Source organism: Phaseolus vulgaris, chromosome 3 (assembly GCF_000499845.2).
Source record: "Phaseolus vulgaris cultivar G19833 chromosome 3, P. vulgaris v2.0, whole genome shotgun sequence".
NCBI lineage: Eukaryota > Viridiplantae > Streptophyta > Magnoliopsida > Fabales > Fabaceae > Phaseolus > Phaseolus vulgaris.
This window is the reverse complement of record NC_023757.2, coordinates 40,202,829-40,229,535: the sequence shown is the minus strand read 5'-3', so window position 1 is coordinate 40,229,535 and position 26,707 is coordinate 40,202,829. Positions and strand designations below refer to the sequence as shown.

Genomic DNA, 26,707 nt, shown 5'->3' with positions numbered 1-26,707 from the left:
CACGACCGAGAATCTTTCTTTAATGTCTTCCCACAAGTTATGTGCAGTCTCAGCACTGTGGATCGTAAGCTTGGTTCAATGGTGTTTAGAATCCAAGAGACAATCATGGACTGCACGGTCCACCAATCTTCAAGGTCGGGTGCCTCATCCTCTGGTTGGATATGTGTTCCATCAATGAAGCCCCATTTTCTCCGGGCATGAAGCGAGATCTTTACTGCTCTTGCCCATTCGTCGTAATTTTCTCCGTGCAATTGGACTTGCGTGATTATGTTTCCGGGATTGTCACTCGCGTTGATATCATATGGCGAGTAGGTCTTCTTAGCACCTCCTCCTTCGTGCTCTGCTTTGTTGGCATTATTCTTTTCTGGTGCATCTGCCATGGTTGTGCACCGTTGCCTTTGCTTTGTGTTTGTCGGGTATCAGAGTTTTGATCTGATACCATGAAAGAATATTTTCTATTTTATTCAATCTGTCTTTCATCTATAGCAATGATACATATATATAACCATAGCATTAGAACCGTACATATTCTTTTTCTAACATAACATCTGTAATTAAGACTAATTATAGACCCATTAATAGTGATTATATTCCTATAATTAAGTATAATTATAGACTCATTAATAGTGATTATATTCCTGTAATTAAGTCTAATAATGATTTTGTCCGGTAATATTTACCACAACAAAATACATTCGTTTGAAATTCTTATCATGAAGACTTTCAATATAGAACAATGAATTGTGACTTGACTCACTTGACTTATGTTAAAAGACAATTGATATCATCTACAACAATCTCTCCCGTAACAATTACCTATTGATAATCAAACTACTGATATTAATTTTGATACCAGTTAACCTATCATGTGTTTACAATTAGGTTAAAAGTTATAGCAGGTAGTCAAGGTATAATTCTTTCTACTCTAAAATATAACAACTCAAACACAATTATTTAATTATAACTTAACTCATTTGACTTACGAACCATTGATGTTATCTTCATCGGTCTTTGCACTCATCACTCCTAACATTATGCTAATGCATAAACCCCTCAACCTCCTCCACCACAAAGTCACTATCTTTTGCCACAGCAATGGTCACACCCTCAACCACTCTTCCTATCCTCTCCTTAAGATCCAACCTCTCAGTCTCGTCAACACTCATCCCATACTGCAAATTGTAGTTCTAAAGAGTCAGGTTGATGCACATAGAGATAGAAAGGTGCGACTTGCAATGTAACAGAGGAACTAAATGGATCTAATATGAGCTCGAGTTTAATTGGATAATTTAAAAAATAATACTTCAGAAAAAACTATCTCTATATTTACTATATAAAAACTATATATTAGTTTGTTAAATAAAGAAATTGATGGATGATTTTATCATTTTTTTAAATGATTTCTCTTCCCTCTTCTCTCTTTTCATCCTCCATAAATCAACGAGTGTTGATATACATACATCCAAGAAGTAAAAACACCTAATGACGTGACTTATAATATATTATTAAACAAGTGTTGGATTAATGTTCATGTTTTAAAGGGTGTCTATGTTTTTTCTAAACAGAATAATACCTTGGGCATGTAAATGGTAAGGTATCATAAAGATAAGTTTTTAAACAAGGTGAGTATCACATATATCTCATTGTGGACTCTCATACAAGTTCTGCATCTTCATTCTTTATCATTATAATAAAGAAAATTCTATGTACAACTAAGAACAAATTTTGTACACATCCAACTTTAAAAACTAGTTGAAAAGGATGTGATTGCCCAAATCATTACAAGATACTTTAACCATGTGGACCCTACCGATGTGAGATGTCAACACACCTTCACAAGAGTCGACCAAAAAGCTCCAAGGCAGAAGAACATGGAAACATGAAGCCTAAACAAATTCATTTAAGGAGCATCACCGGCCCATAGACAAATTCGTACAAGAATATAGGTGCGTCTAGATTGAAAAAACAATGAATTGTACATGTATGATTAAAGATTTTGGAGTTTTCTCCATAAGCTTTAATAGCCTGCAATAATGAAATTGATGTGGGGAGATGGAGGCTGTGAATGAAAAAGCACGTATAAAGATGCTTGAGTCTGCAGCTGCCTACTCAATCGTCCTTGGAGTACATAAAAAGATGGTCACAAAGGAGAGGAAGCATATAAACGTGCAATTATCTTTCTCTCTCTATATGATACTGTAGTACTTCACTGTGCTCTGGCAACTTCCTTTCCACTGGCTCATAAAAATCACTTAAATATTGGCTTTTTGACGAGCAAAACCAGGCTGAAACAAACAAGAAACATTGATAAGTTGGTTGGAATTATCTGGATTAATTTGGACTAATAATTTTGATCAGTGAACTCGTCGTGTTAAAATTAGTTTATTACCCTCAAATCCTATAATACAGGACCTAGTCAGGATCCTTCTCTACTCAACAAACAAGTTTGTATAGAGTAGGAGAAAATCATATTCTTGACATAAACAAACTTGTACACTTTCGTAATCAATCAAATCACATTCTTAGACTTGAAGAGGTACAAGGTATATCGTAATTTTCTTGTTGCTTAAATCCTAGTATTAATGTAAATAATTCTAACGAAGTTGCTATATGCATGTTAAAAGAGAAAGGAGCAAGGAGGGGAGAAGCACTGTACCTGAAGAAGCATGGATGGAGGAGGTGCAGTAGGTTCAGCAAGGACATGACTTCTAGTTTTTCGACCATTTAATGTGGTAACTGATGGACTATTATTTGTGGTTATGTCCCAAAACGATCGTTTCTTGGCAGTGGGGGCTGGTGATCTAAAACGTTGACTTGGACTCTTTATCTCACTATTGTTTGGTTCCTTTGGCCGTAGGCTAGACCTAGTCACCACTCCCTTCCCCGCTTCCCCAGCTGTTAATGTTTGTCTGCCACCGTTCTGTGAAAGCTCGCGAATAATATCATCTTTTTGCTTTAGCTGCAATCTGTGATCCTTCTTCATTCTCTCAATCTCTGCCTCTAGTGTTTTCACAGTCCGTTGAAGTGTCTTGATGGCTAGTTCAGCTCCCTTCTTCTTGGTTTCTGGAGTGAAACAAGTTCCAGCCAAGAAAGAGGATCTACTCCTTCGTTTTTCAATTGGTTGGGCAGAAGATGGAGGACTGGAAAGAGGTTCAGCTGAAGGTGGTGTTGGGGAGGAATGTGAAGCCAAGGATTGTGCTCCGAGAGTCAACAACTTCTGCTGATGTTGAACCAGTTGTACTCTTAAGTCACGATTCTCCTTTTGCAGCTCAAGTACCAGCTTGGCTTGGTCAGTTTCTATCGCAGGCACTGGCAATTGATCCTCAATTGCATCGCTTACCTGTCCACACATAACAGATTACATTATTAAATTTCATCACAAAAATGTCACGTTTATGTCTCAACATTTGGATAATCATTAGTTTGAAAGGGTTGAGGGTTTCAACCTTCAATCGAATCTCCTTGGCTCTATCAGCCCAATGAACTGTATTCTGAGTTTCACCAAATGAGAAGTTACTTGGACTTATGTTTGCAATCATGACAGTGTTACAAGTTCCTCCTAGTGAATCCTTAAGAAGCTGAGTGAGTTTTGAGTTTCTATATGGTATATGTTTCTTGCCTTCAACTAGAGCATTAATACAGCTGCTTAGTGCAAGAAGAGACCGGTTTATATTGGCACCCTCAAGGGATCTAAGTGTTCTTTGATCCGTAGCGAGAGCTCTCTCAGACCCTGCAAGATCAATTAATGAGAGCTTACCCACTCGGTTAATAATATTCATTGCGGCATCTCTAACTCGGTATTCCACCACAACCTAGATATAACAAATAAGGTGCATTGGGTTAGTGTGAATAACCTGTCACAGAATACATAAAGGATTAAAAACGGCGGTGCAGAACCATAATTATAGTACCATTCTCTAATCAGATTTAGCGTTTCACTTAGCTTAATAACAATATTTCACATATTATCAAGGTAAAACTCTATTTTTTAATTGAAAAATAGTATAAAAATACTTAAGGTTGTGCACTTATGTTTTATCCAAACATTAAATGGATTCTTCACCTTTTCCTCAAAAACCATGACGGATTACCTGCAAAATTGCATGTGAACGGGAAGATGTTTCATTTGCACGTGTTGGTTCTGTGGTTCGGTTCTGATTTCCTTGTTGAAGCAATGCCATCACCTGAAGCAACAGGATAAAAGAAAAGTTAATAATGCTAAACAAAGGTTCCATTTTAACTTGAAACAACTGTCTAAAGTTCTTCCAAAAAGGATAAATAAGAACATTACTTCATCTGTTGAATACGCCCTATATTGTGTAAGACCTGCTGCCACAATCCCCTACACAACACAATTTGAGCAAAGTATAATCAGCTATCTTTCAAGCACAATTTAAACACAAGGCAAACACGACCTTTCAATGTTATAGACTATAAAAAACTTATCACATACTAGTAAATACTAATCTGTAAACAGATTAACACAAGCAATGGCATGAACCATCTACACATCAACAACTCAACTTGGAGAACTAAAAAAGGGCACCTGTTTATCTTCTCTAAGAACTAAAGGTCTTCCAGGTGAAAGCAAGTCCCTGACAGTTTCATTATAAACCTCAAGATAGGACAAATGAACCACATGGTTTCCATCACAACTCCGCTGCCTGATTTTACTGAAAAGATCCTTAATAGCCAAAACCATAACCCCAGGATTCTCCACCGTCCCAAGCATTGTGTAAGTCTTTCCAGCTCCAGTTGCACCATAACAAAAAACGGACCCATTCCTCCCTTGCAAAACTGCTTCCACAAGCTCTGAAGTCCTGAAAAATCAAATTCAACCGTCACTAACAATGAAGTGAAAGTATGAAGCAAGTTGTACAAGCAACCTTGTGGTAAACAATGTTTTGATTTTGTACACACCACACCACAGCTACCCTCTGTGAGATGATTCTATTTTAGCTGAGTTGGACCACTATAGGAAACAAAGTTATCCTTCCAATTCGAGATATCTAGTACTGCATACCCAAAACTCCAACAAAGCACGAGAACCACTGTAGAAAACACAATTTCCTTCCAAATCGAGATATCTAATACTGGATTCCCTAAACTCGAAACAAAACACAAAGTCAAAGATACTTTAATAAGCTAAAACAACTCTACACTAGTTAATTCACAGTGTTGTAAACAATTTTTCATCTACACATTTTCCACGATGATATGAAAACTTGTTTAGATAATTTTTTCTGCAAGTACCTACACAATAAACAATGAACAAGGTTTTTCCATAACTTATGCACTTCAGTTTCACTACCAGGTTGCAAAAAGTCTAAAAAGATAGCAAGCATGTAAACAATTCAAAAAACAAGAATGGTTATGACTTGTGAGGAACTCACGAGGTGGAATAAACTTCTTGCTGAGAAGCGGAATCTGGAAAGGCAGCGTCAAAGGTAAGGTGGCGTCCACGAAGCCTATTGAGTCTGAGATAATCGTTTTCGTTGGCAAATTCCGTGAGGTAAACATCACGGCGATTAACAACTCTGACACAGCACCGTGAACCCGCTTCCTTCTCCTTCGTATTCATGGGTCTCAGCCTCACGAAAACCATGATCCTGCTCCCCACTTTCCCTTGCTTCTCTGAAACCGCATCCACTCTCTCCGGTTCCTGCATCGAGAGCTTCCGCGCCACCGTGGCAGAACATGAAACCGAAACATTATTATTCGTTGTCGTTTTTCTGGGACAAGAAAACCCGACAATGCGATCTACGCCTATGATGGCGTTTTCCTTGGCGTCATCGTCGTTTGAGGGGGGTTGGGGCAGCACGAAGGTTCTTGTGACCATGGTGTTGGGCATTGCGTTCTCTCGCATGACCGTCTTCTCAGGGAACCTGAGAGACGCATTCTTTAGAGACGCGGAGGCTTGCTTCTGTTGCTCGTACAACAGGGTCAGTGTTTTGAGCTTCTCCTTCAGTCCATGGTGCGGGTTTCTCAGCCGCGTCGCCGTCAATGGGTTGGGTTCGGCTTCCCCGTTTATCTGGGACCGTGTTGAAACTGGCATTCTCGGATTCTCGTCACTACCTACACATGTGTGCTCGGAACGATTCAGATTCGCGAGAGTAGTGCAGAAATTAAGCTCACTCACTCAGTAGGAAGAAGAAGAAGAAGAAGAAGAAGAAGAAGAAGAAGGAACAGTGTTGTGCTGTGTGCAATTTGGAATTTGATTTTGGGGAATTCAATCTGAGACGTTGGTTTGGGAGGGAGATGGACGACTCTGAGAGAGGTGAAATTGGATTCAGTAAAAATAAATGTTTAATTTAATTTTTAAATTTGATTTTATTATCTTATTAATTTCTACAACTAAAAAATAACTGATGTTTTCAAGTGTTTTAATTTTATTTAAGCTTCTACAATTAAAATTTTAAGTCAATTCTCAAACATAAATGTAGGTTAAAACAAAAAAAGGGAGTTAATTTTAGAAACTCAATAGAATCTTCCGAAAACTTCAAAGATTTATTTAAAATTTCATACTAATATTAGAAATATATAATTTTTGGTATTAAATTGGTGTATAAGAATAAAGTTGACTATTTTTTAAATAAAAAAAAAAGTGGGGTAGGGAAAAATTTGAATGATAGTTCAAAAAAACGTATCAAAGGTACCATGTAACGGTCATGTCAGTTCATTAAAACGGTTACATATTGAGTTAGGTGTGGTCCGTTTTGAAATATCCTACTTCACGGGAATTCCACTTTTTCATAAATGGCCAATTTAATATTCAAAACTATATCACATAAATGTTGAATTCTAAAAACATTAATGATACTATGAAATTAAATAATATATATTTTCACTATGTGAAACTATTGAACTTTTGGAACTTAACTACAAACTTTTCATTTTATTTATTTTATATGAATTAAAATTAAATACAAATTTAAATTAATATGGTGCTACAAACTTTCCACCTAACTCTGGGAGGAATGTGAATAAATTATGAAGAAAATCATAATTCTTTAAAAAAGTCATAAGTTTGTTCTAAAGAGTTTATTAAATTACTGTTCTTCATTCACTTTCAATCATAATTCAAAAGAATATTTCACCTAAGGAAGTTTCAAGTGTCATTGAACTTCAAAGGCAAGCAAAACATGTGATTAAATCTTCAAATATATATATGATTTTGGTAATATCATTACTTAAACTGATTTTTTCTTTATATTAATATATTTTCTTACATTGTTTTACACATAAATAAATACTTTTTTAGTAAGCAAAAAATTACAATAAAAAATTTACCTCCTTTACATGATTTAATTAAAACATAAGATTTGGCGTTTATATTTATTGAATGAAATTTACTAAACAATCTAGAGACCATTTCTGTTATAAAATTGTCTAGTTATTGAACAAATATTAAAAAACTTAATAAACTGTTCCTTTTTCAAATATTATCTTGTACACACATAGTTATATTTTGTCAAAGATTAACAGTTACCAATTCAAAAAATCTGAAATTCATAAAAATAGATTATTAAAATTCTTGTAGGTTTGGAAATATGAATTATAGGAATTTTCTTTTTATTAAATTGTTAGATACATATATTCAATCATCAAAATGTGTTATCTTTAATTATTCTGGATATAATTTCTGAAGGTTCAGATTTAATTATAAAATATTATCTTCCTAGTTATATTTACCAATTGACATAATTTAACATTTTTTACGTGTTAAAACATATTAATATTACTATTTATTTTAATTTATATACAATAAATAAATTTATCACCGATAAAGATTCAACAAAAATAATAAATATTTAAACTGTTAAATGATATATATATATATATAATTAAAGATTATACGCGTTGAATCTTATACAATTATTACATTTTTTAAAATTTAATAAATATATACCCTTTTCTTAACTTTTTTTTATGATTATATTCATGACATCTTAGTTTTCCTTTTCGGGTTGCTCATAACAATAGAAATATTTTTATTCTATAATTATAATTATAATATTTTAAATAAGAATTTTTATATTTCATTATAGCTTTATTTAGTTCTACAAGTGTTTTTATTATATACTATAAACATTATAACAATCAATTAAAATTCTTTCTATAATCATTTGTTATATATACAATTTTTTTAGTTTTAATAAATTTTAATTATATTTTTAATTATTTTATTATAATAATTAACTTGTAATTACAATTTTTTTTATTATAAAATAAATGGACATGCACACATGTAATTCCACCACTGGCTCTAGCATAATGTAGTCTTATAAAAAAAACAAATTATGAGCCTTATTAATATACTAAAAACTAATTATAAAAATAATAACAGATAACTTCTAAAAACATATTAATTTTTTTCAATTATTTAATATTTATTTTATTAAATGATTTAAAATAGAAAATTTAATTACATTACATAAAAAAATATGTAAAATAATATCAATATATTATAATTAACATAATATGTTATAAAATTATAATATATAGGACATTAGGTGAACACATAAAAAAATAAGATGAAAAATGAATTTATAATAAATTATTTTTTATACAAATAATGTATATTTACTGTATAATTTTTTTTACATATTATATACATAATACTCTGTGCTTTATATTTAACATAAAGAGCAAAAAAATTTAGATCATATTTTAAACCCTTCAAGGATTTACATAACTTTTTTATTGTAAATACTAGATTTATACATTTATAACTCATAATTTTAAAATATATTTTTATAAAATTTAAAATAATTTTAAAATTATATTTTAAATCATTTTGTAGGTTTTACTTTTGATAATATATGATACTGGCTGAAAATGATTAATACCAATACAGTTTAACTGATTAAAATATAAATAAACATTAATCATAGAAATTATATTTTAATAAGTAAAATATTATTTCTTAATACTAAATAAAATATTATTTCTTAATACTAAATAAAATATTAATATCAATTATAAGACATTAATTTAAACAATGAAATTATTCATTGAAATTAAGATTATTAAATTCAACTATATCTAAATATTATTATTAGCAGTTAGATAAAATATATTTATAAACCGATAAACTATATAAAAAAAGTTAGTAATATTTGTAGTATAATATCTCAAGTATAATAAACACATGTGAAAAACAAATATATTACCTAACTAGACAGTATTCTATTGCAAAATAATTTATAAACATAATTTTATCTTTAAAAAAATTCAAAATATAAATTTACATAATATCAACCATTCACAACAAAATTGTAAATTGATTCACAAAAACATATAATGATGGTTAAAAATCATTGTTATTATAAATGAAAATAATCTTTCGTATTTTTTCATACTTTCTCTTCTCTTGCCTTTTTCTTTGTTTGAAAAAGGATCATAAGAAATAATTATTTAAAAAAAGAAAAAAAAATATGTAATTAAAGAATTTATTAAATTATGAACTTGATGATACAAACAATTTTTTATATTGTGAGAATAATAAAAAAGATATTAAAATATAAAAAATAGTAATTTCAACACAAAAATATAAAACATTAGGATTAACATCCATAATAATATAATTTGTATTTCTTTTTAATTATATGGTCAAAAATTTAAATTATAATTGTTCGTCGTTCGAGATGGATAATTGAGTTTTGGGTTAAGTTGATTTTTCTATTGAAAACTTGTCGAATGTTATTGAGAAACACCGAGTGGAGATTTAGGTGCAAAAAATTATTCAATACTCAAGTTAACAAAATCTTGGAGAAATATGAAAGCATTTAAGTGGATGAATGAGACGGAGTGAGTACTCCCTAAAGAATAAAGTTATATTTATAAACTTATGGACATAGATTAAGATCCAATGAGATTGTTACCAAATATTGGATTGATCAATCTGGTACAACATAAATAACTTTTCAAGTGAATGAGTTATTCAAATTTTCAAGTGGTTTTATTTGTTAGTATAGTACACAAGTCCCTAAGTTTAGGAGAACTTTATTCTAAAATTTTAACTCTATCACATTTTTTAATGAGCTTCAAAGAATAGGTTGTCTTTTCACAACTAGATTTAGGTCAGACTTTGTGACTGTTCGTACATCTCAATAATACGAGCTTAGTGTAATTATAATGTTTTGAGATGGAGCAAATCGCCATAAAACATTGATTATGAGTATTCATGATAAGTTTGAGGCATTGTGTTATTTATGCGGCTTCACTCAACGGGTCACATTGCCCTAGGATAACGTGACATGAAATGCAATCTTTTTAAAGTTCAATTTCGTGTATTTTACTTGAAAAAAACGAATATTTTTCAAAATGCGAATGAAAGCGAAACATTTTTAAGCATTTATAAATATTAAAATATCCTTGTTCGCTTGCACTTTCCTTATTAGTTTTATTAGTGTTTTTTTTCTCGAAGTCGATTGAGTTTCGTTGAACGAAGTTCAACATGATCATCTTTTATAATTTCTTGTTAAAAACATCATTTTTTTGAAATTGAAATGTTCGCCTCGAGACTCTTATAAATGTCTTTTCTTTTATTAGAACTCTACATCTAAATTTTTCCTATATTGGTAACGACCAAACAAATTTAAGTTCAGAGTCGAATGCTCTTTTCACATGAAGAAATAATAGATATAAAAAAAAATAAAAAAAATTCACTCCATTAACAGAAAAGATCTCATGGAAAAGAGTTTACTAGTCAACTTCCAAAATCCATCCAAGCGGAAGAAGAGTGAAGCAGGAAAATAGGTTGGAACCTCATAGACTATTTCGTAAAAAGAATTCCAACCTTAAGTCCCCCGATCGAGGGTTAGGGAAATATGATTCATCATTTAAATCATTTTTCCACATACAATACAATACCAATGTTTCAAATTTATGTCCGTTGAGATATCATTATTAAGTTAATCACTATATCTAAAGTATTGTTTACTTTAGAGTTCAAACTTCCATTACAATTTTATCTTTAAAAAAGAAATAGAAAAATTAAAGAAAAAATATATTTAAATTACTCTTTATCTCCATTTTTATATGTAATGTAAGATTATTTGATATATTAAAACAATAATTATATCTTTTACAATAGAAAATGAATCACACTTACTTGTATATTATATTATGCGCATTCAGATTTTGTATGCACTTGTATAAGTAACAAATGTGTCTTGAAACGTGTTCGTCATTTTCCATAAAAATAATGTTGTGCAGTTTTAAAAGATTTGTGTAGTGGAAAATAAGAGGGTGAGAATAGTGCTCCTTCACCCATGAGTAAAAAAGAGGTGAAAGAATGGAAGAACTATAAGATTACTCCAAACGCATATTATAAATATGCATGCAATAGAACAGTTGGACTTAATTTGGTTGGCGCATTCAGCAGATTCATGCTACTTTTTTTTGTTGCATAAGAGTGAATAAGTTTTTTAAATTGGTGTAATAAATTACTTAAGTTTGCAATTTGGAGGTAGGTCTTTGAACTGAAATTTAATATAATTACTGTTCTCATTTAATATTAATAGCATTCAATATTCAAACATCGGTTACCTAAGAAGAGGTGTAAACATAACAGATTATTCACTTCTTAAATGCTTTTATCAATGCAAAACCTTCTTTCAATGTCAAGAGGAAAGAGAGAATGTATGTTTTTTTTTTAATGGTTTTGAAAGTGGGAGAAAGAATATGATTTTTTACATAAATAAAGAGATTTGTGCTTTATGTAGGATTATTGTATTTTATCCAAATATCTTTGTGCATGCATTTTATTATACAATATACAAAATTAAATATTTCATAAATTTGTTTAATACTTTTAAAAATATTTAATTATATTATTAATAACAATGTATAATTATAAATAATAAAATAATTTTATTATATCAACAAAACATATATAGTTAGTTATATAAAATAACAAATGAATATAATAATAAATATTATTTTCATAAATTTTAATATATTTAATAACTTTATTTTAATTTAACACAAAAATATTTTTTATTATATTTTTTTATTGAAAAATACAAGTAATTATGAATATTATATATTAGAAAAATTTAATTAATTCAAATTTACAATCATAATTCATTGTTCAAATATTTTTTTAATAACAAAGATAAATTTGTAAACTTAGGACTCTATCCTCTTTCAATCCAAACAACCTCACGTATCCTCACAAATCTTCCCACATCCACTATAATCCTCACAAATTCACTACCTCCCTTTCCCACAAATTTCCTCCTCAAATTATCCATAAATTCAATTCTAAACTAACAAAATGACAATTTTAGTTTATTTTTAAAAAAAGTACATAATTAAATTAATATTTTAAAAAATGATAGCCTATAAGAATTATTATTTTTTTTCTCCACGTTCTCTAATTGTAAGAAGACCAACTTTAACCAAAAAAAATGTTATTCACTAATTAATAAAAAACATTAATTACCCAGTAAGCAAGACATAATAATAAATCACGCCACAACAAATTATAATGCAGACGAATTCTTCTTTTTACTCTATCAATCAACTTAACTTTCGAGTGGAATATTTGATTCATTGAACAATGATGAATTACACGAATTTTGATTTCTGCTAAGGAATCATTTGAACATCCATAGTGTTTTTGGGTGCATTCATTGGCCAACACTGTCTTCAACCTGTTCTTCTTTTTCTTTTTCCTTTAGGCTTATGAGAAACAACATCAATGAAATGTAATGACCAAAGCAGACAATGTTCTTGAATATTGACTACTTTTGTTTTCCATATTTTATAGCATTTTGGATCCTACTGAGAAGAAGAGGAACATAATTAAGTGCAGTGGGAATAATGAAAGTTGTGACCAAATTCAGCTTATTGTCTTCATGCAATGACATTAACTAATGCACTATTTCTTCATCATAATGTTTCCATTTTCCCAAGTTCCTATAGTGTTTTGCCCAATCATGTCTCTTTGTTTTCAATGTCAACTATTAAAGAACTACAAAATGTGTAATGCACTTCTTATCTATTTCTGATATCTTCTTTTTCAGCTCTGCACCTTTCTTTTTCTTTTAAGTTTCACTGTGCATCAAGAGATAAGTTAAATGGAAAATAAGTGTTTATTAAGAATATATTCATTCTCAATGCTTTAATAAAGTTTCACCACATTTCACCAATTATTGTTTCTCATTCAAATGGGTTGTCTAAAAAGTAACAAATTATAGTTAATAGTTTAATATTAGTTTAAATCTCTTTAGATTATTTTGATGCTTGATTCCATCAATTCACATTTTTTTGACTTATTTATCTTTTTCTATCCTTTTAGAATTATATATTTATCCAAACAAGTGGTTTATTACCTTCTTAATTTCCCCTAAATAAGGTCTTAACTTGGGTATGGTGACGTGAGTGTTTTCGGAAATCGGATTATAGGAATGAGTTCCGAGATTGATATTCCAAAATTGGAAATTCGTGAAAGAGAAAAAGACCTCCCAAAATATTTTTTTCATTTCACAATTTTTATGGGTGCAGGAAGAAAATGATGGGTGGAGGAAATATTACATAGACCAAATAAAAAATATTACAAAGATCAATAAAAAGGGCAAAAAATATTAAAAAGATCATTAGTCAAACAAAAAGGGCAAAATATATTACAAAGATCAAAGATCAATAGTGAAAAAAAAGGCAAATTCTCCATGCACCTTGTTACATTCTCATTCATTTCTATATATTTTTTTAATTCCAATATTACTTTCAATTAAAGCACAAATTAAAATTAACAAAATATTTAATCTATATTAACTTCCTGTTAATAAAATATATATAAATAAAAACTCAATATGTCTTAAATAATTTTTCCTATAAAAAAGGAAGTTAGTCAAATATGACATTTAAATTGATTTTTTTTTATTTTAAAAAATATGTTTGATGTTGCTTATTTTTAAATGCTAGAAAAGCTAAATAATAGTATTAAGTTATTTAAGCTAATTTGTGTCATAAAATATATGTTAACAATAATTAAATTATTTCTCTTTGAATAATGAAAAAACTGAATTAAATAAAACATAAAGATATTTAAAAAATATGTTTACTTTTATTCTTAGTTTAAGGGAAAAAAAAATTATTTTTCTAAATTTTTATTCATTCTTTTGGTAGCCACAAAATCCATAAAAAAATGAAGTGTAAAAATGAAGTAGAAAACTAAAAATAAATCATCTTCACATCGAAGAACATTGAATAAACGAACACTTTCGACAACTCTCTCACACATTCTGAAATAACGGAACTGCTCTCTCGAATTAGGGATGACAATACGAGGCGGGTCATGCAAGTCGGCCCGCTACCCGTTAGCAAAAAATCCATGGCGGACTCAGTAATTCAACCCACCAACTCACTTAAGCTCATCCTGCATAACCCGTAGTCAATCATATTTTTTTAAATTGGAATGAAGTAGTTGAATCTTCATTCCAATTTATTGTGGGAGTATGATCATATATTTATTGTGTATGATAACCATTTAGTTTATACGATGATTATATTGGTTGAACAATTAATTTTAATTTACACAACTGAAAACATGACCTTGTGTTATCCTTGCTTATCAAAACAAAATTTGATTGTAATAGACTCTTATGATGCAAAAAGATTTTGGTAGTACATGTAATACATATTGAATAGTTGAGAACAAATTAATTCTGGATGTCAAACACCTATATTTGAATCAAAATATAGAAAGAAAAAAAAAATGTCAATAATGTTTCTTGAAATTGGATTGAAATAGTTGAATCATCATTTCTTATTTATTGTGGGAGTAAGATCATATTTTATTTTGTACGGTAACCATATTGGTTAAACCATTAATTTTAATTATATGTTTATTCTATATTTTTTCGACATGATTTTAGTTTGAAAATTGGATTGGAATGGACGAGGAATGTACCAACATGCATCTAATGTTATTAAAATGGAAGAATAGTGATGTTTTTTAATTGACTATGTTTAATGTAGCGATGTAGTTATTTGATGTTTGATATGTTTTGAAATGAAAGAATATTGATGTTTGATGCTTTATGTTAATGAAATTATTGATGTTTGATTAAGTTTTAAATGGAAGAAAAGAATATTGATGTTCGATGTTTTATATTAGTAACAAACATATCTTCAATTTTTTATTCAATTGTAATCTATTTATATTAATTCAATTTTATTATTCATTTTTTCAGTAGCAATGCAAAAAGTGACAAATATTTTGATTGAATTATTTTATATTCAATTTTTCAATAACAAACATTTTTATTGAATTTCTTATAAAAACAATTGTATGCGGGTTTGCCCTTATGTGGGCAGACCTTTGCTGGACGGACCAACCCGCATTGCCATCTTATCTCAAATGTTGTCGTCGCAGAAGAATGGATGTGTTGCGTCCGGAAGGAAGATATGAGAGTGCAATTTAGGTTATTTAAAAATATAAAATTATGCTTTATTTAAGGTTATTTGATTTTTTTTAAAGTTAAAAACTGATTTTTTACGATTAATATGAAGGTGAAGATAAGGATGTACCAATAAAAAATTATTGTTGACCCAATATTAATAGGGCAGTTTCTTCCTACACCCCTACATTTTTCTTTCTGCACCCCCACAATGTTATGCAAAGACCAAATTATCCCTATTATTTTATAAAAATCCTAAAATGCACCTGAACTGTATTTATTTTTTTGCATTATGGATCATGGAATCCGGTAAAATTTCGGATTGGCACTTCTGGTAAAATTTCGGATTTACCAATCCATAATTCAAAATATGCATTTCACAAATCCATCTTTAAAAAAAAAAGCATTCTGGATCTACGAATCCATAACAGAATTAGGCTTCCAAATTCAGCAATTCGGAAATCAATAATTTATGTAAAAATTACTTCTAGAACACCCCCTCATCCGAAAAAAAAAAATTCAATTCTGGATTGATGAATCTGTAGCACACCCCCAGATCCCTATTTCCGGTAACCACAGTGTCCTTTTTCAAATAAAAGATTAAGCTCAGTTTCGGGATTTAAAAAATTGTGGGGATGCAGGAAGAAAAATGTAGGGGTGCAGGAAGAAGAAGCCTATTAACAGGAGTGTGCTGACTATTACCTTACCAGATTTTTTGGGCCTGATTGAAACCCATATAGCCCAAACCATTCAGCTATTTACAATGTCCCGCCATCGCGCACGTGCACATATGAAGCGTGCGAAAGTAGGGTTTAACAAGGGGGAGAAGAAGGAAGAAGAAGATATTAGCCATTAGGGTTGAGTGTGCAAAATATGACAATGGCAGAAGCAGAAGAAAACCTTCAAGCCTCACCGATGGACGAAAAGAAGAACAAAAATCAGAAGAATAAGAAGAAGCGCGAGAAAAAACGTCCTCGGGATAATGCTACCGAGGAGCGTCCAGAAGAAGAGGAGAATGGGAATGACACAGATAGCGATGGAGAATCCTCGAAGAATAAGAAGAAGAATAAGAAGAAGAAAGTGGAAGGAGAAAGTGAAGGGGAAGAGAGAAAGGTGAAGAACAATGGTGGGTCTGGAATTATGAGCTCCGAGTCATTTGAATCTCTGGGATTGTCTGAACCTACTTATAAGGCCATCATGGATATGGGATTCCAGCACATGACTCAGGTAATGCTACAGTTTCATCTTCCATAATCCTTCAAATTATTAAGCTAAGCTTTTTTAGGATAGTGTTTTTTTATTTTTTATTTGTGTGTAACACAATAGAGTTGATTATGAATCATGAATGCAGATTCAAGCGAGAGCAATTCCGCCTCTCTTGATTGGAAAAGATGTGCTTGGTGCTGCAAGAACCGGTTCTGGAAAAACTCTGGCCTTCTTAATTCCTGCTGTGGAGCTGTTGTACAATGTTAAGTTTACACCCCGTAATGGAGCTGGTGTTGTTGTTATATGCCCAACTAGAGAGCTTGCAATACAGGTAATAAATTCCGGCTTATTTGCTCATAATATGCGCTTCTTTGCTTCATTTGTTTTAGCTTGCGGTTTGATTAAATAGTTTTTTTTTTCTTATTTGTTGATTCATCGTTTCAATTAGACACATGCTGTGGCCAAGGAGCTTCTCAAGTATCATTCACAAACTCTTGGATTGGTTATTGGAGGTTCAACTAGAAAACTTGAAGCTGCACGCCTAGCTAAAGGGATAAATCTATTGGTAGGAACTCCTGGTCGTCTTCTAGATCATCTTCAAAACACAAAAGGATTCATATACAAAAACTTGAAGGTAAATTACTGTCCCCCTTCGTTTAAAGGACCATTCGTTATTGTCCTTTCTCGCGGTCTGCCTGGTTACAAAATATCAAGAATATTTCAATTGAAACTTTGTCCATCTTACACTTTGTCCATATTACTTTTGCTGTTGTGTTCAGTTTGGTGCGTTCTTTTTGTGGGAGAAAACAGGAATTAAAGAAAGCCACCTTCAGTTCATGAATCTCTATTTAGTGATGAAATATTATAAATAAATTTGATCTTAGAAGCTTTTCTAGTTTCCATTATGGATTGAATGTTCTTGAACTTTTTAATATTTTGAGTTCTAGTAGATGTTTACGGGCATGTGTTAGTGAGAGTGTACTTAGGCTATTCACTTACTCTATATTCCTGCATGATATGGCAGTGTCTCATGATTGATGAAGCTGACAGAATCTTAGAAGCAAACTTTGAAGAGGAAATGAAACAGATTATTAAGATCCTTCCAAAGGTATACAGAACTTGTTTTTCCTTTTCCTCTCTCCTTTCCACATGCACGTGCCTATGAATATATAATGGTGTCCTGAAATTGGTCTTTTTCCTATATCATTTTCTCTTTGGATTGGATTATTTGGCTGGAGGAACACCTATAAAAAAGGACTTCAATAATTATAATTTCGCAAATATCTTCTTTCTTTTATCGGAGAAGAAAAGTAAAATTATGAATTCTGCCCAGGAATCTATTAACTTTGAATGTAAGAAGCTGCTTGCACTTAGCTAGATACAGGAACAACTCCTGGTGCTTTTGCCTCAACTTCTAAATTGTATTTTCTCATAGTTCTAAGTATGCCGTATCATCTTGCTTGTATTTTTATACAGGGGCAGGGATAAGTTTATATTTTCTGTGTTTTAGCTAACATCTGAGAGTCTGACCAATTAATCTGTTTATCCTTCTACAGAGTAGGCAAACAGCTTTATTTTCCGCGACACAAACAAAGAAGGTCTGTTCTTCATTTTCTATCCTTCATCAATTTCTTTCTCTGATATAAAATCCTAATTTCATTGTTTTCAATTCTTAATATTTTTGCACATGCAAGCATACATACATATACTTGGATACGTTAGGAGTTGATATTCAATGCATTGCTTGATACACTAGAATTCTGATGCTTGATAATATATTTCGAAGTAAAAATAAGGAAATGTGTGTCCCCCTTTAAATACAGGTTGAGGATCTTGCCCGCTTGTCATTTCAGACAACTCCCATCTATATTGATGTGGATGATGGGAGAACCAAGGTCATTTCTCCCCACTTTATCTTAATAACTGAATTTTGTTTGTAGTAGTTATACTTATAATAATCATCATTACCCTTTGAGAATGCAGGTCACAAACGAAGGGTTGCTTCAGGGTTATGTTGTTGTACCCTGTGCCAAGCGCTTTATTGTTCTCTATTCTTTTTTGAAGAGACACCAGTCAAAAAAAGTGATGGTCTTTTTCTCTTCATGCAACTCTGTCAAATTCCATGCAGACATTCTTAATCTCGTTCAATTGAATTGCTCAAGTATTCATGGAAAACAAAAGCAGCAGACACGGACAACAACCTTTTTTGATTTTTGCAAAGCAGGAAAGGGGATCTTGCTATGTACTGATGTTGCTGCTCGTGGACTTGACATACCTGCTGTGGTATATTAATTTCCTTATCAACTTACATGAATATTTCTTGATTGAAAATGACTGTTTTTAAACTTATAAGATATTCCCCCTCTTTCCGAACGACATGCAATCAATCATCTTCAATCCAATAACTGGCTAAAATAAACTGAGGCAACATAAGATAACTTCAGGAAAGAAAGGTAGAAAATCTTCCTTCATAAAATATTATAAAATCAGAATCAACATGCAAATCATGTCAAGCCAGCAATGGCCATCATATATACCTCTATGCCCAATGACACAACCTCTCTAAACTATTAACTGAGCTGCATAACTAGGGTTGATAAACCATTCTATCCTACTAATAGAAGCAATGACAATGCTATCCTAGAAAATTCTGTCCGTTTAGATCGTCTCTGTATATTTATATCTTTAATTTGGTTTCTGTGCTTATGAGCATTATGTTCTGTTAATAGAAAAGCATTAGATATACAAGATTTATGTTTGTTTTTGTTTGCGTTGTAGGACTGGATTGTGCAATATGATCCACCTGATGAACCTAAGGTACCTTTCATTTGCGTCTTAGCAGTCTTGTATGTTTGGTGTACGGTATAACATTTTTTTTTACTGCTTCCAGGAATATATCCACAGGGTCGGTAGAACTGCTCGTGGTGAAGGTGGAAAAGGAAATGCTTTGCTTTTTCTAATTCCTGAAGAATTGCAATTTCTCCGCTACCTGAAGGTCAGTTTCTTTCATTTAACAATATGGATTGGTAAGCTGGCTGATGCTGAATTATAATTTAGTTGAGGATTCTAGTTTATGCTTGTACTTATCCAAGAAAGTAGGGTTTCCAAAAAATATATTCCTCCAGGAAACCGTGTGATTTTCAAGCCTGGAATATAATGTTAGTGGAAGCAGTGGTTGCTACTCCCCCAGACCAGGCCCCAAGATTCTAAGCCCATTTTTGTAAATAATTATACTCAGCTTTCCCTAATAATAACTTTATATTTATGCTTAATTTCAGGCAGCTAAGGTCCCTGTTAAAGAGTATGCATATGATGAAAAGAAGGTGGCTAACGTACAATCTCACCTGGTAGGTTCCTTTCCTTATACTTAAGTAATATTTGTTTTATATAGTAGCCAACTGCAATCTTACAAAGGATTATCCTGATAACTCCCAGGAGAATTTGGTTGTCAACAATTTTTATTTGAACAAGATGGCGAAAGAAGCTTATAGATCATACATATTAGCTTATAATTCACATTCCATGAAGGATATATTCAATGTTCACCGTCTTGATTTTCAGGTACGGCTTTCACTTTATGTTGCTTTTTGTTTTTTTGTACTATCTTTCGTGTTTTTTAGAACTACATGAATATGAACTCCTATGAGAAACATTAGGTAACTCCGTTTTTTATATGCAAATTGTGCACTGCTATTGCAGCTGTGGCATTTTAAATCATGTTACTCTTATCTTTTCCTTTCATTTTGAGGATAGGGGGGGCAAATGGGCATAATATCGAAATAGATGGCTGGTAATAAATTACTGGAACATTAATAGTCAAGGAACGAACATATAGATTAAAGAAAGCTTGAACAGTTAAAGGGCACATCATATCATGTTAGACGTGCATAGATATTATGAAACTGATTGACACTCTAAATTGAGAGACTTAATGGTTTTGGATAGCCTTTTGTTTTTTTCTTGATCAGGGGAAAAGAAAGAGTTATTGCTTATATATATATATTATTTGAATAGTATAGCATGTATCATGATAATTAATTACCAATTTTGGTACTTGAGCAGGCTGTTGCTTCTTCGTTTTGTTTCTCAAACCCACCAAACGTGACACTAAACATAAACAGCAGTAAGCAAAGGAATAAAACGCGTAAAGTTGATGGAGGTAGACACGGATTCAACGACAGCAATCCCTATGGAAAGAGAGGTGCTGATGACAGGCGGCAGTTTGTGAGGCACTAGCAGTAGACATGCTGCTTTATTCTGTGGGTTTCTCTGCATCTTCTTGCCACACCCACAATTTTTTACATATACCCAAAATTTTGTCACAGATGTGTTGTGTTGTGTAAATTAGTCAAACATTATTCCATTATTGAAGCGATTAGTTATTCACCTTAAAATTTGTATGCCATTCTTCAACTGTAATATTAATGAAATTATACCTGAGTCCAATCAATGATTTTTTTAGTATGGTAATCTGTAATGCTTTCAGTCTTAAAATAAGAAAAAAAAATTGTTTGATGTTGTTTCAGATATAAGCAGGTTTTAATTACCTTTATCATATTTAATAAGACAATTGAAAATTTATTTCTAATGACTTATTTTTATATCAAATTCCAATTAAAGACAGTTTAAGAAATTTATTTGCTTTTTAAATCAAATAATATAGTTAAAAGACATCAATTAATTTTTAATTATTATAAATTACTATTTTTTTTGCTTATATTCAGCATTGGAAGAACTTCCGAAGATCTGAATCGGTTCAAAATTGTATGCTAAGTTTTTTCATTTGCTTATTTTAATGTTTTTTTTATTGAATTGACTAAAATTCACCTAGGCCTATGTAACTAGGTTATTGCCCGTAATACTAAAGGAGTAATAACTTTTAGGGTTTTGCTTCATGCACTCTATTATTTTATAACTTGCCCTATATAAAATGATAGAAATATGGTCATAAGTACCCATTTTTACCTCAATCAACTAACCCAAACTTCAATCACAGTCACAACTTCAATCCACAGTACCAACAACCAACCTTCACACTCTTTTGTTTAAAAATAAAATTAAAGAATAATTTAGGTATTTAAAATAAAAATTATATAGTCCAAAATGATCGGGAAGCAAAAGCCTCTTTTATCATCTATCTTGGCAAAAGAGTTATAAGATTAAAGCAAAAATGATTTTGAATCAAATTATGCGTTTAATAGACCTTTGAGAAGTTAACACATTTTCATTCGGTGCCTTTTTTTACACAATTTTATAACATTATAAACCCTTTAGTGTAAACCTTTTTTCTAGTACAGTTATATGAATACTTTTGAACGTAATATAGTTATGTGGCAAAGTAACCATTGATTAAGCCACAATTAATTATTGTTCAGACTTGTTAAATAATAATAAAAAAATCTTTTGATTAAATTGTGTTGAAAAATAGCTTTCATACCGTAAATTATAAAGTATGAAATATTTTAAAATATTATTTGTTAAAGTATAAATGAATATTTTTTACTAAGTTATAAAAATGTGTGTTCTCAAAATTTTATTAACCTAAACTCATATAACTTAGAGTCTAAGGATTATGTATTATACTGTTAAGTCAAAAAATATTATTGATGGATGACAATTAAACATGCATAACCTATTTTCTCTATTTTTCTATTATTTATTCATGAAATGGAACTTTAATTTAAGTCCTTGACCATCATATAGCAGATTATTCTCCTTCAGGTCACAAAATACCCTCATATTGGTTTCTCTTTGATTGAAAAGAGGATCAATAATACTAGTTCATTATCAGAAAGAAAGATCATTTTCAATAGAAGTAAATGAGGATCTCATGATAAATGTAAATCAGGTTGAGTCATAGGAATAATCTATACCAACTCAGAAAGGAAACATTTTAACCCCTACAAACATTAACTAATAATGAAGTCCAATCCTTCCAACACTGACACATGACCAAAACAACAAATAAACTGCTACTCACAAACCTAAGACTCTGATATAACACACAAGAATCAAACATAAAGCTGAAGCAAGAAGGTTGACATAACAAAAAGTGTGGATGCTGTTATTATCCTCATAGGAGTCAGTTCAGCAACTCCACTTTTTTTATGTGGCTTTGGTGCACTTTCATTTGCATATTGGGGTGATGGTGTTGCCTCTATATCCAAGACCTTGATGATCATCTTCTGCCCTCTGTCACAGTGACCACGAACCCCACTAATGAAGTAGAACAAGCCTGGCCTGTCAAACTTGAAGACAGTGTCACCATTGTTGGAGAAAAAGAGGGGACGAGGGGATTTACAATCTTCATATTCTTCTTCTGTCACCTCCATAACTGAGTCTTTCTCGTACTTGAAAACTAAAGCAATTCCAAAAGTTCAACAATTCGTGGACACCCCATATGCTACTAATTACAAAATAAGCATGATTTTTTTACAAGGAAAAATGATCAGATTATGAATTTATATGATTTCTTTGATCTTTATATGGCATAAAATTGACAAACATGAGGATTTAAGAACCTAGTTACAAATTTTGAGGGTGATCGTGCATACTGTATTTGAATATGCAGAAAATTAAATGGTTACACGTTATATATTTAAGCTGTTAAGGAGTGTTACTTACGAAGAGTGTCATCAACCTTGAATCTGTTTTGGGATGCCCACTGATTGTACATTTGAGAATCATCGTCTGTCTTTGGGACAACCCAACCATCATGGCCTCCAACTTCAAACTCAGTGCAATTGACACCACAGAAAAGAATCAAGCAAAGGAAAAGTGGGTATGAGGCTTTGAAGGGAATAGCCATATTTGGATTTCTAGATACTCTCTCTAGTGTAGTGTGTGCTTTCTTGCTGCAAAAGAGTGAAAGTGTTGGTGGTATGGGAGATAATGGGGTTGGTCACCTTGGACTTAAAAAGAGACTTAAAGTTGAAAAATGAAGTTTGTTGACGAGGGAGAGGATTGAGGAGCACGTTTTGGGGGTCGTTTTTTTTATCAGCAACGTTTTGGGGGTCGTGGGTGAGCTTTGTTAGCAAATGGTAACAATGGTCTATGACTTGGTCTTAACTGTTTTATAGTGATCAAGGTTGTTGAGAGAAATTAGGTGATTAAGTAGTGAGATATAAATTATAATTAAGATTTTTTTGTTTGTTTTCTTTTCTAAATTAATACTAATTTTTTTGTTCATCTGAATTTGATTACATTCATTAAGTTATATAACCTTGAAAAAACAGTTAACAAAAAAAGGGTCAGCAAAAGATGAAGATAGCTACTTGCATAACAGAAAAGAAAAACTTAGGAGAATACATGTTCATTGTTAAATCAAATATACGCAAGAGTTAAGACTTAAGAGTGTGTACATATGTTGATTAGAGAACCATGGATGTACTTTTTCTGGGCCATCATAAATTCATAATGCAGGTATTAGAAATTAGAGGTCGTAAATTTGTTTAGCAATAGATGGCATCAGTGGTAATTGTAGCTACTTCTCTAGATTTCTCTGATGAACTAAAATAACATATTCCACAGGAAAGCATTAAGAACTCCATTTACAGTGAAAACCCACCAAAGTCCATGAAAGCCTGAGGCTCCCAAAGAGGCCACTACAAAGGAATCCTCGTAATTCCCTTCAGTTATTTTTACAGTTGAAAACCCTTCAGATATAGTAATGTTCTGCTCACAAGGTTTTACTCCATAAGGTATTTGGTGGTTTGGTTTGACAATGTAACAGAGATTTGCATTATTCCAAGCTGCAAAACGCATTCCCATTTTCATGTAAAACCTCTCTGAGAAGTCAAGTGTCCCAGTCAAGTTGTTTCCATTTACATGAAGAGCTCCAAGACATGTCAGATTTTCCAAACTTTTAGACACATTTCCAGAGAGATTATTGTTGCTGAGGTCAAGAAATCTAAGCCTTTTCATTTTTGCCATGGACTCTGGGACACTCCCTTCCAAACCTATGTTAGAAAGGTCCAATGTTTCTGTGTTTATGAAATTTTCCCACCTAACTCCCAAGAGATCACCCCCTATATGGTTGTTGGACAAAACTAAATGCTTTAAGGAAACAAGTTCTTGGAGAGTCCTAGCTAATCCACCTCTAAGTTTGTTATGGCTGATATCAAGTATGGTTAGATTCTTTAGTCTTCCCAGCTGCCTTGGCAACTCTCCCTCTAGCATGTTGTTGCTCAAATCAAGCTTTAGAAGTGAATCCAAAAATCCAAGTGTTGATGGCAAAACTCCTGAGAGATTATTCCTGCTTGCATCAAATATTAAAAGCTCAGAAAGCCCTCCATAGTTGGCTGGAACCTCCCCCACCAAATAGTTTCTTGCAAGGACTAGTTGCCTCAACCTCACCAAATTACTAATACTCAGTGGTAATTTACCTATTAACCCATTTTCCAGCAGTACCAGAGATTGAAGCTTCCTAAGGCTGCCAATTGTGGATGGAATGGTGCCAACAAGACCAGGGTTTGATCTAAGTGTTAAAGATTCCAAACTGTGTGAGAACTTGTCCCAGTTGGAAAGAGGGAGTTTAACAGGATTTTTGGTTGGGGAAAGGAAGCAACTGGAGAGTGAGAGGACTTTTAGGTGCTTCAGATTGAATAGTTGCTGAGGGAATTGGGCATCATGGCTGCACATGTGAGAGTTGTCAAAAACTGGTCCAAAGTTTACAGTACTCACATACCAGAAGCCATCATCATATTGCTCACAGGAAACTCCCTGCACATAATCCAAAATATAGAAGTTTAAAGTTGTCAGAGCACTGAATAGAAACACAACCTTTGTTTTAGTGGTAACAGTTTAGAATTAAGATAGTACTGTTCCACTGAAATTGGTAGTGATTCAGACCGAAAAAGGAAGTAAACAATGGTATAAACATTATCCGATTGATTTTTTTTCCTTTGAAAGTTCAAGATTTCAAACCTGTATAGGAGTCCATCCACAGGGATCTGGATACAGATATGAACCGTTCCACCACTTCCCTACAAACCCTTGAATAACAGAGTATATGACCTCCTTCTCTTTTTTCTTCATTGGTGTCAATGAAGAGTCTTGGCCCTTACAAAGACATGACAAACTGAGGAACAGAAAACAAAGAAAATAGTGGCAGTTCCATGATAAAAATCTCACAGCCATTCTCAGTATCAAAGCAGAAAATATCACTCAAGAAAATATGTAGCTTCGAGGAACAGAATAGGAAAAACTCATGGGGCCAATCTAAGTTATTTATGGGCTGGATCACAGGATGGTACTAGCTATAACATGCAAGGAAACAGGAACAGTGATAGAGTGCTGCTGACTAAAACGTTCAGGGCCAGTGCAACAGAGAATATGAAGGGTCTAAAACGAAGCCTTGCTAGCATAATTTGTTAGTAAAACCTCCCAAGGAAGAAAAGGAAGTAAAAGCAAACACAATAATGGACTGAATGAGACTATAAAATGGAAAGAGATGCATGAGAGGCGATGCAATTAAGAGGGGTTTTTTACTTTGCAGAAAAAGTGAATGAACCAAGAGCCATCTCAAACTATTAGCACATGTCTTAATCACAAGTAATTTCACCCAAATACAGAATACTTAACTAGCTTCTTGCCACGAATTTTCCTTGGGGAAGGTCCACCAAACAAGGTGGCAATTAAGAGGTCGATAGCTGAGAAATTCAACTGTTCAGCCTACAATGCAAATGCATGTGCTTTTCTGATATGAAAAGCCAACTAATCATACATTATAATAAGTTCCTTCTTCTCCTTTTGCTAAGGAACTGAGTTCATTATAGATCAAACGTTGAAAGAAAGGAAGGACAAACTTCCAAGCACGTCATTTATCAACTTCAATCAATATCAGTTTTTCAACTCTCTCTCTCACTATGCTCAGACTCAGAAGGGTACCTTCTCATTCATTGCGCAAGTGCCTCAATCACAGTTTCATATTTAAATTTTATGTATAACTTTAAGAATCCAATAAAAGGTGCATATTTTGTAGGATAAATTTAAACATAAACTCATATTCTAAGAATTTGTACAAGATAAAGCATGAGAAGTGATTATGTAATAATTTATAAAGTACAACAGAGTCTTTAAACATAATA

The 26,707-nt window shown here is 31.9% G+C and overlaps 4 protein-coding genes across 4 annotated transcripts; 1 reads left to right on the top strand and 3 right to left on the bottom strand.

The window, feature by feature from the left end:
- Window positions 1-1,874: 1,874 nt before the first annotated feature.
- Window positions 1,875-6,441, bottom strand: LOC137807666 (kinesin-like protein KIN-8A). The gene is made up of 7 exons (XM_068608413.1): window positions 5,394-6,441; window positions 4,547-4,820; window positions 4,292-4,342; window positions 4,092-4,184; window positions 3,447-3,812; window positions 2,657-3,340; window positions 1,875-2,285 (listed from the first exon to the last, which is right to left on the bottom strand). Exons 1-7 carry the CDS (start codon window positions 6,053-6,055, stop codon window positions 2,253-2,255), a joined length of 2,163 nt encoding a protein of 720 aa, XP_068464514.1. The 5' UTR covers window positions 6,056-6,441; the 3' UTR covers window positions 1,875-2,252.
- A 9,737-nt stretch (window positions 6,442-16,178) lies between these two features.
- Window positions 16,179-21,065, top strand: LOC137807665 (DEAD-box ATP-dependent RNA helicase 27-like). Its single transcript, XM_068608412.1, has 12 exons — window positions 16,179-16,640; window positions 16,765-16,950; window positions 17,068-17,253; window positions 17,644-17,727; window positions 18,176-18,217; window positions 18,443-18,514; window positions 18,603-18,902; window positions 19,398-19,436; window positions 19,510-19,614; window positions 19,898-19,966; window positions 20,055-20,180; window positions 20,682-21,065. Exons 1-12 carry the CDS (start codon window positions 16,287-16,289, stop codon window positions 20,853-20,855), a joined length of 1,737 nt encoding a protein of 578 aa, XP_068464513.1. The 5' UTR covers window positions 16,179-16,286; the 3' UTR covers window positions 20,856-21,065.
- Window positions 21,066-22,495: 1,430 nt separating this feature from the next.
- LOC137807664 (early nodulin-like protein 6) lies at window positions 22,496-23,771 on the bottom strand. The gene is made up of 2 exons (XM_068608410.1): window positions 23,244-23,771; window positions 22,496-22,977 (listed from the first exon to the last, which is right to left on the bottom strand). The coding sequence occupies exons 1-2, from the start codon at window positions 23,425-23,427 to the stop codon at window positions 22,631-22,633; spliced, it is 531 nt and encodes a 176-aa protein (XP_068464511.1). The 5' UTR covers window positions 23,428-23,771; the 3' UTR covers window positions 22,496-22,630.
- Window positions 23,772-23,959: 188 nt separating this feature from the next.
- LOC137807663 (piriformospora indica-insensitive protein 2-like) lies at window positions 23,960-26,494 on the bottom strand. The gene is made up of 2 exons (XM_068608409.1): window positions 25,545-26,494; window positions 23,960-25,340 (listed from the first exon to the last, which is right to left on the bottom strand). The coding sequence occupies exons 1-2, from the start codon at window positions 25,755-25,757 to the stop codon at window positions 24,129-24,131; spliced, it is 1,425 nt and encodes a 474-aa protein (XP_068464510.1). The 5' UTR covers window positions 25,758-26,494; the 3' UTR covers window positions 23,960-24,128.
- Between the last annotated feature and the right edge of the window lie 213 nt (window positions 26,495-26,707).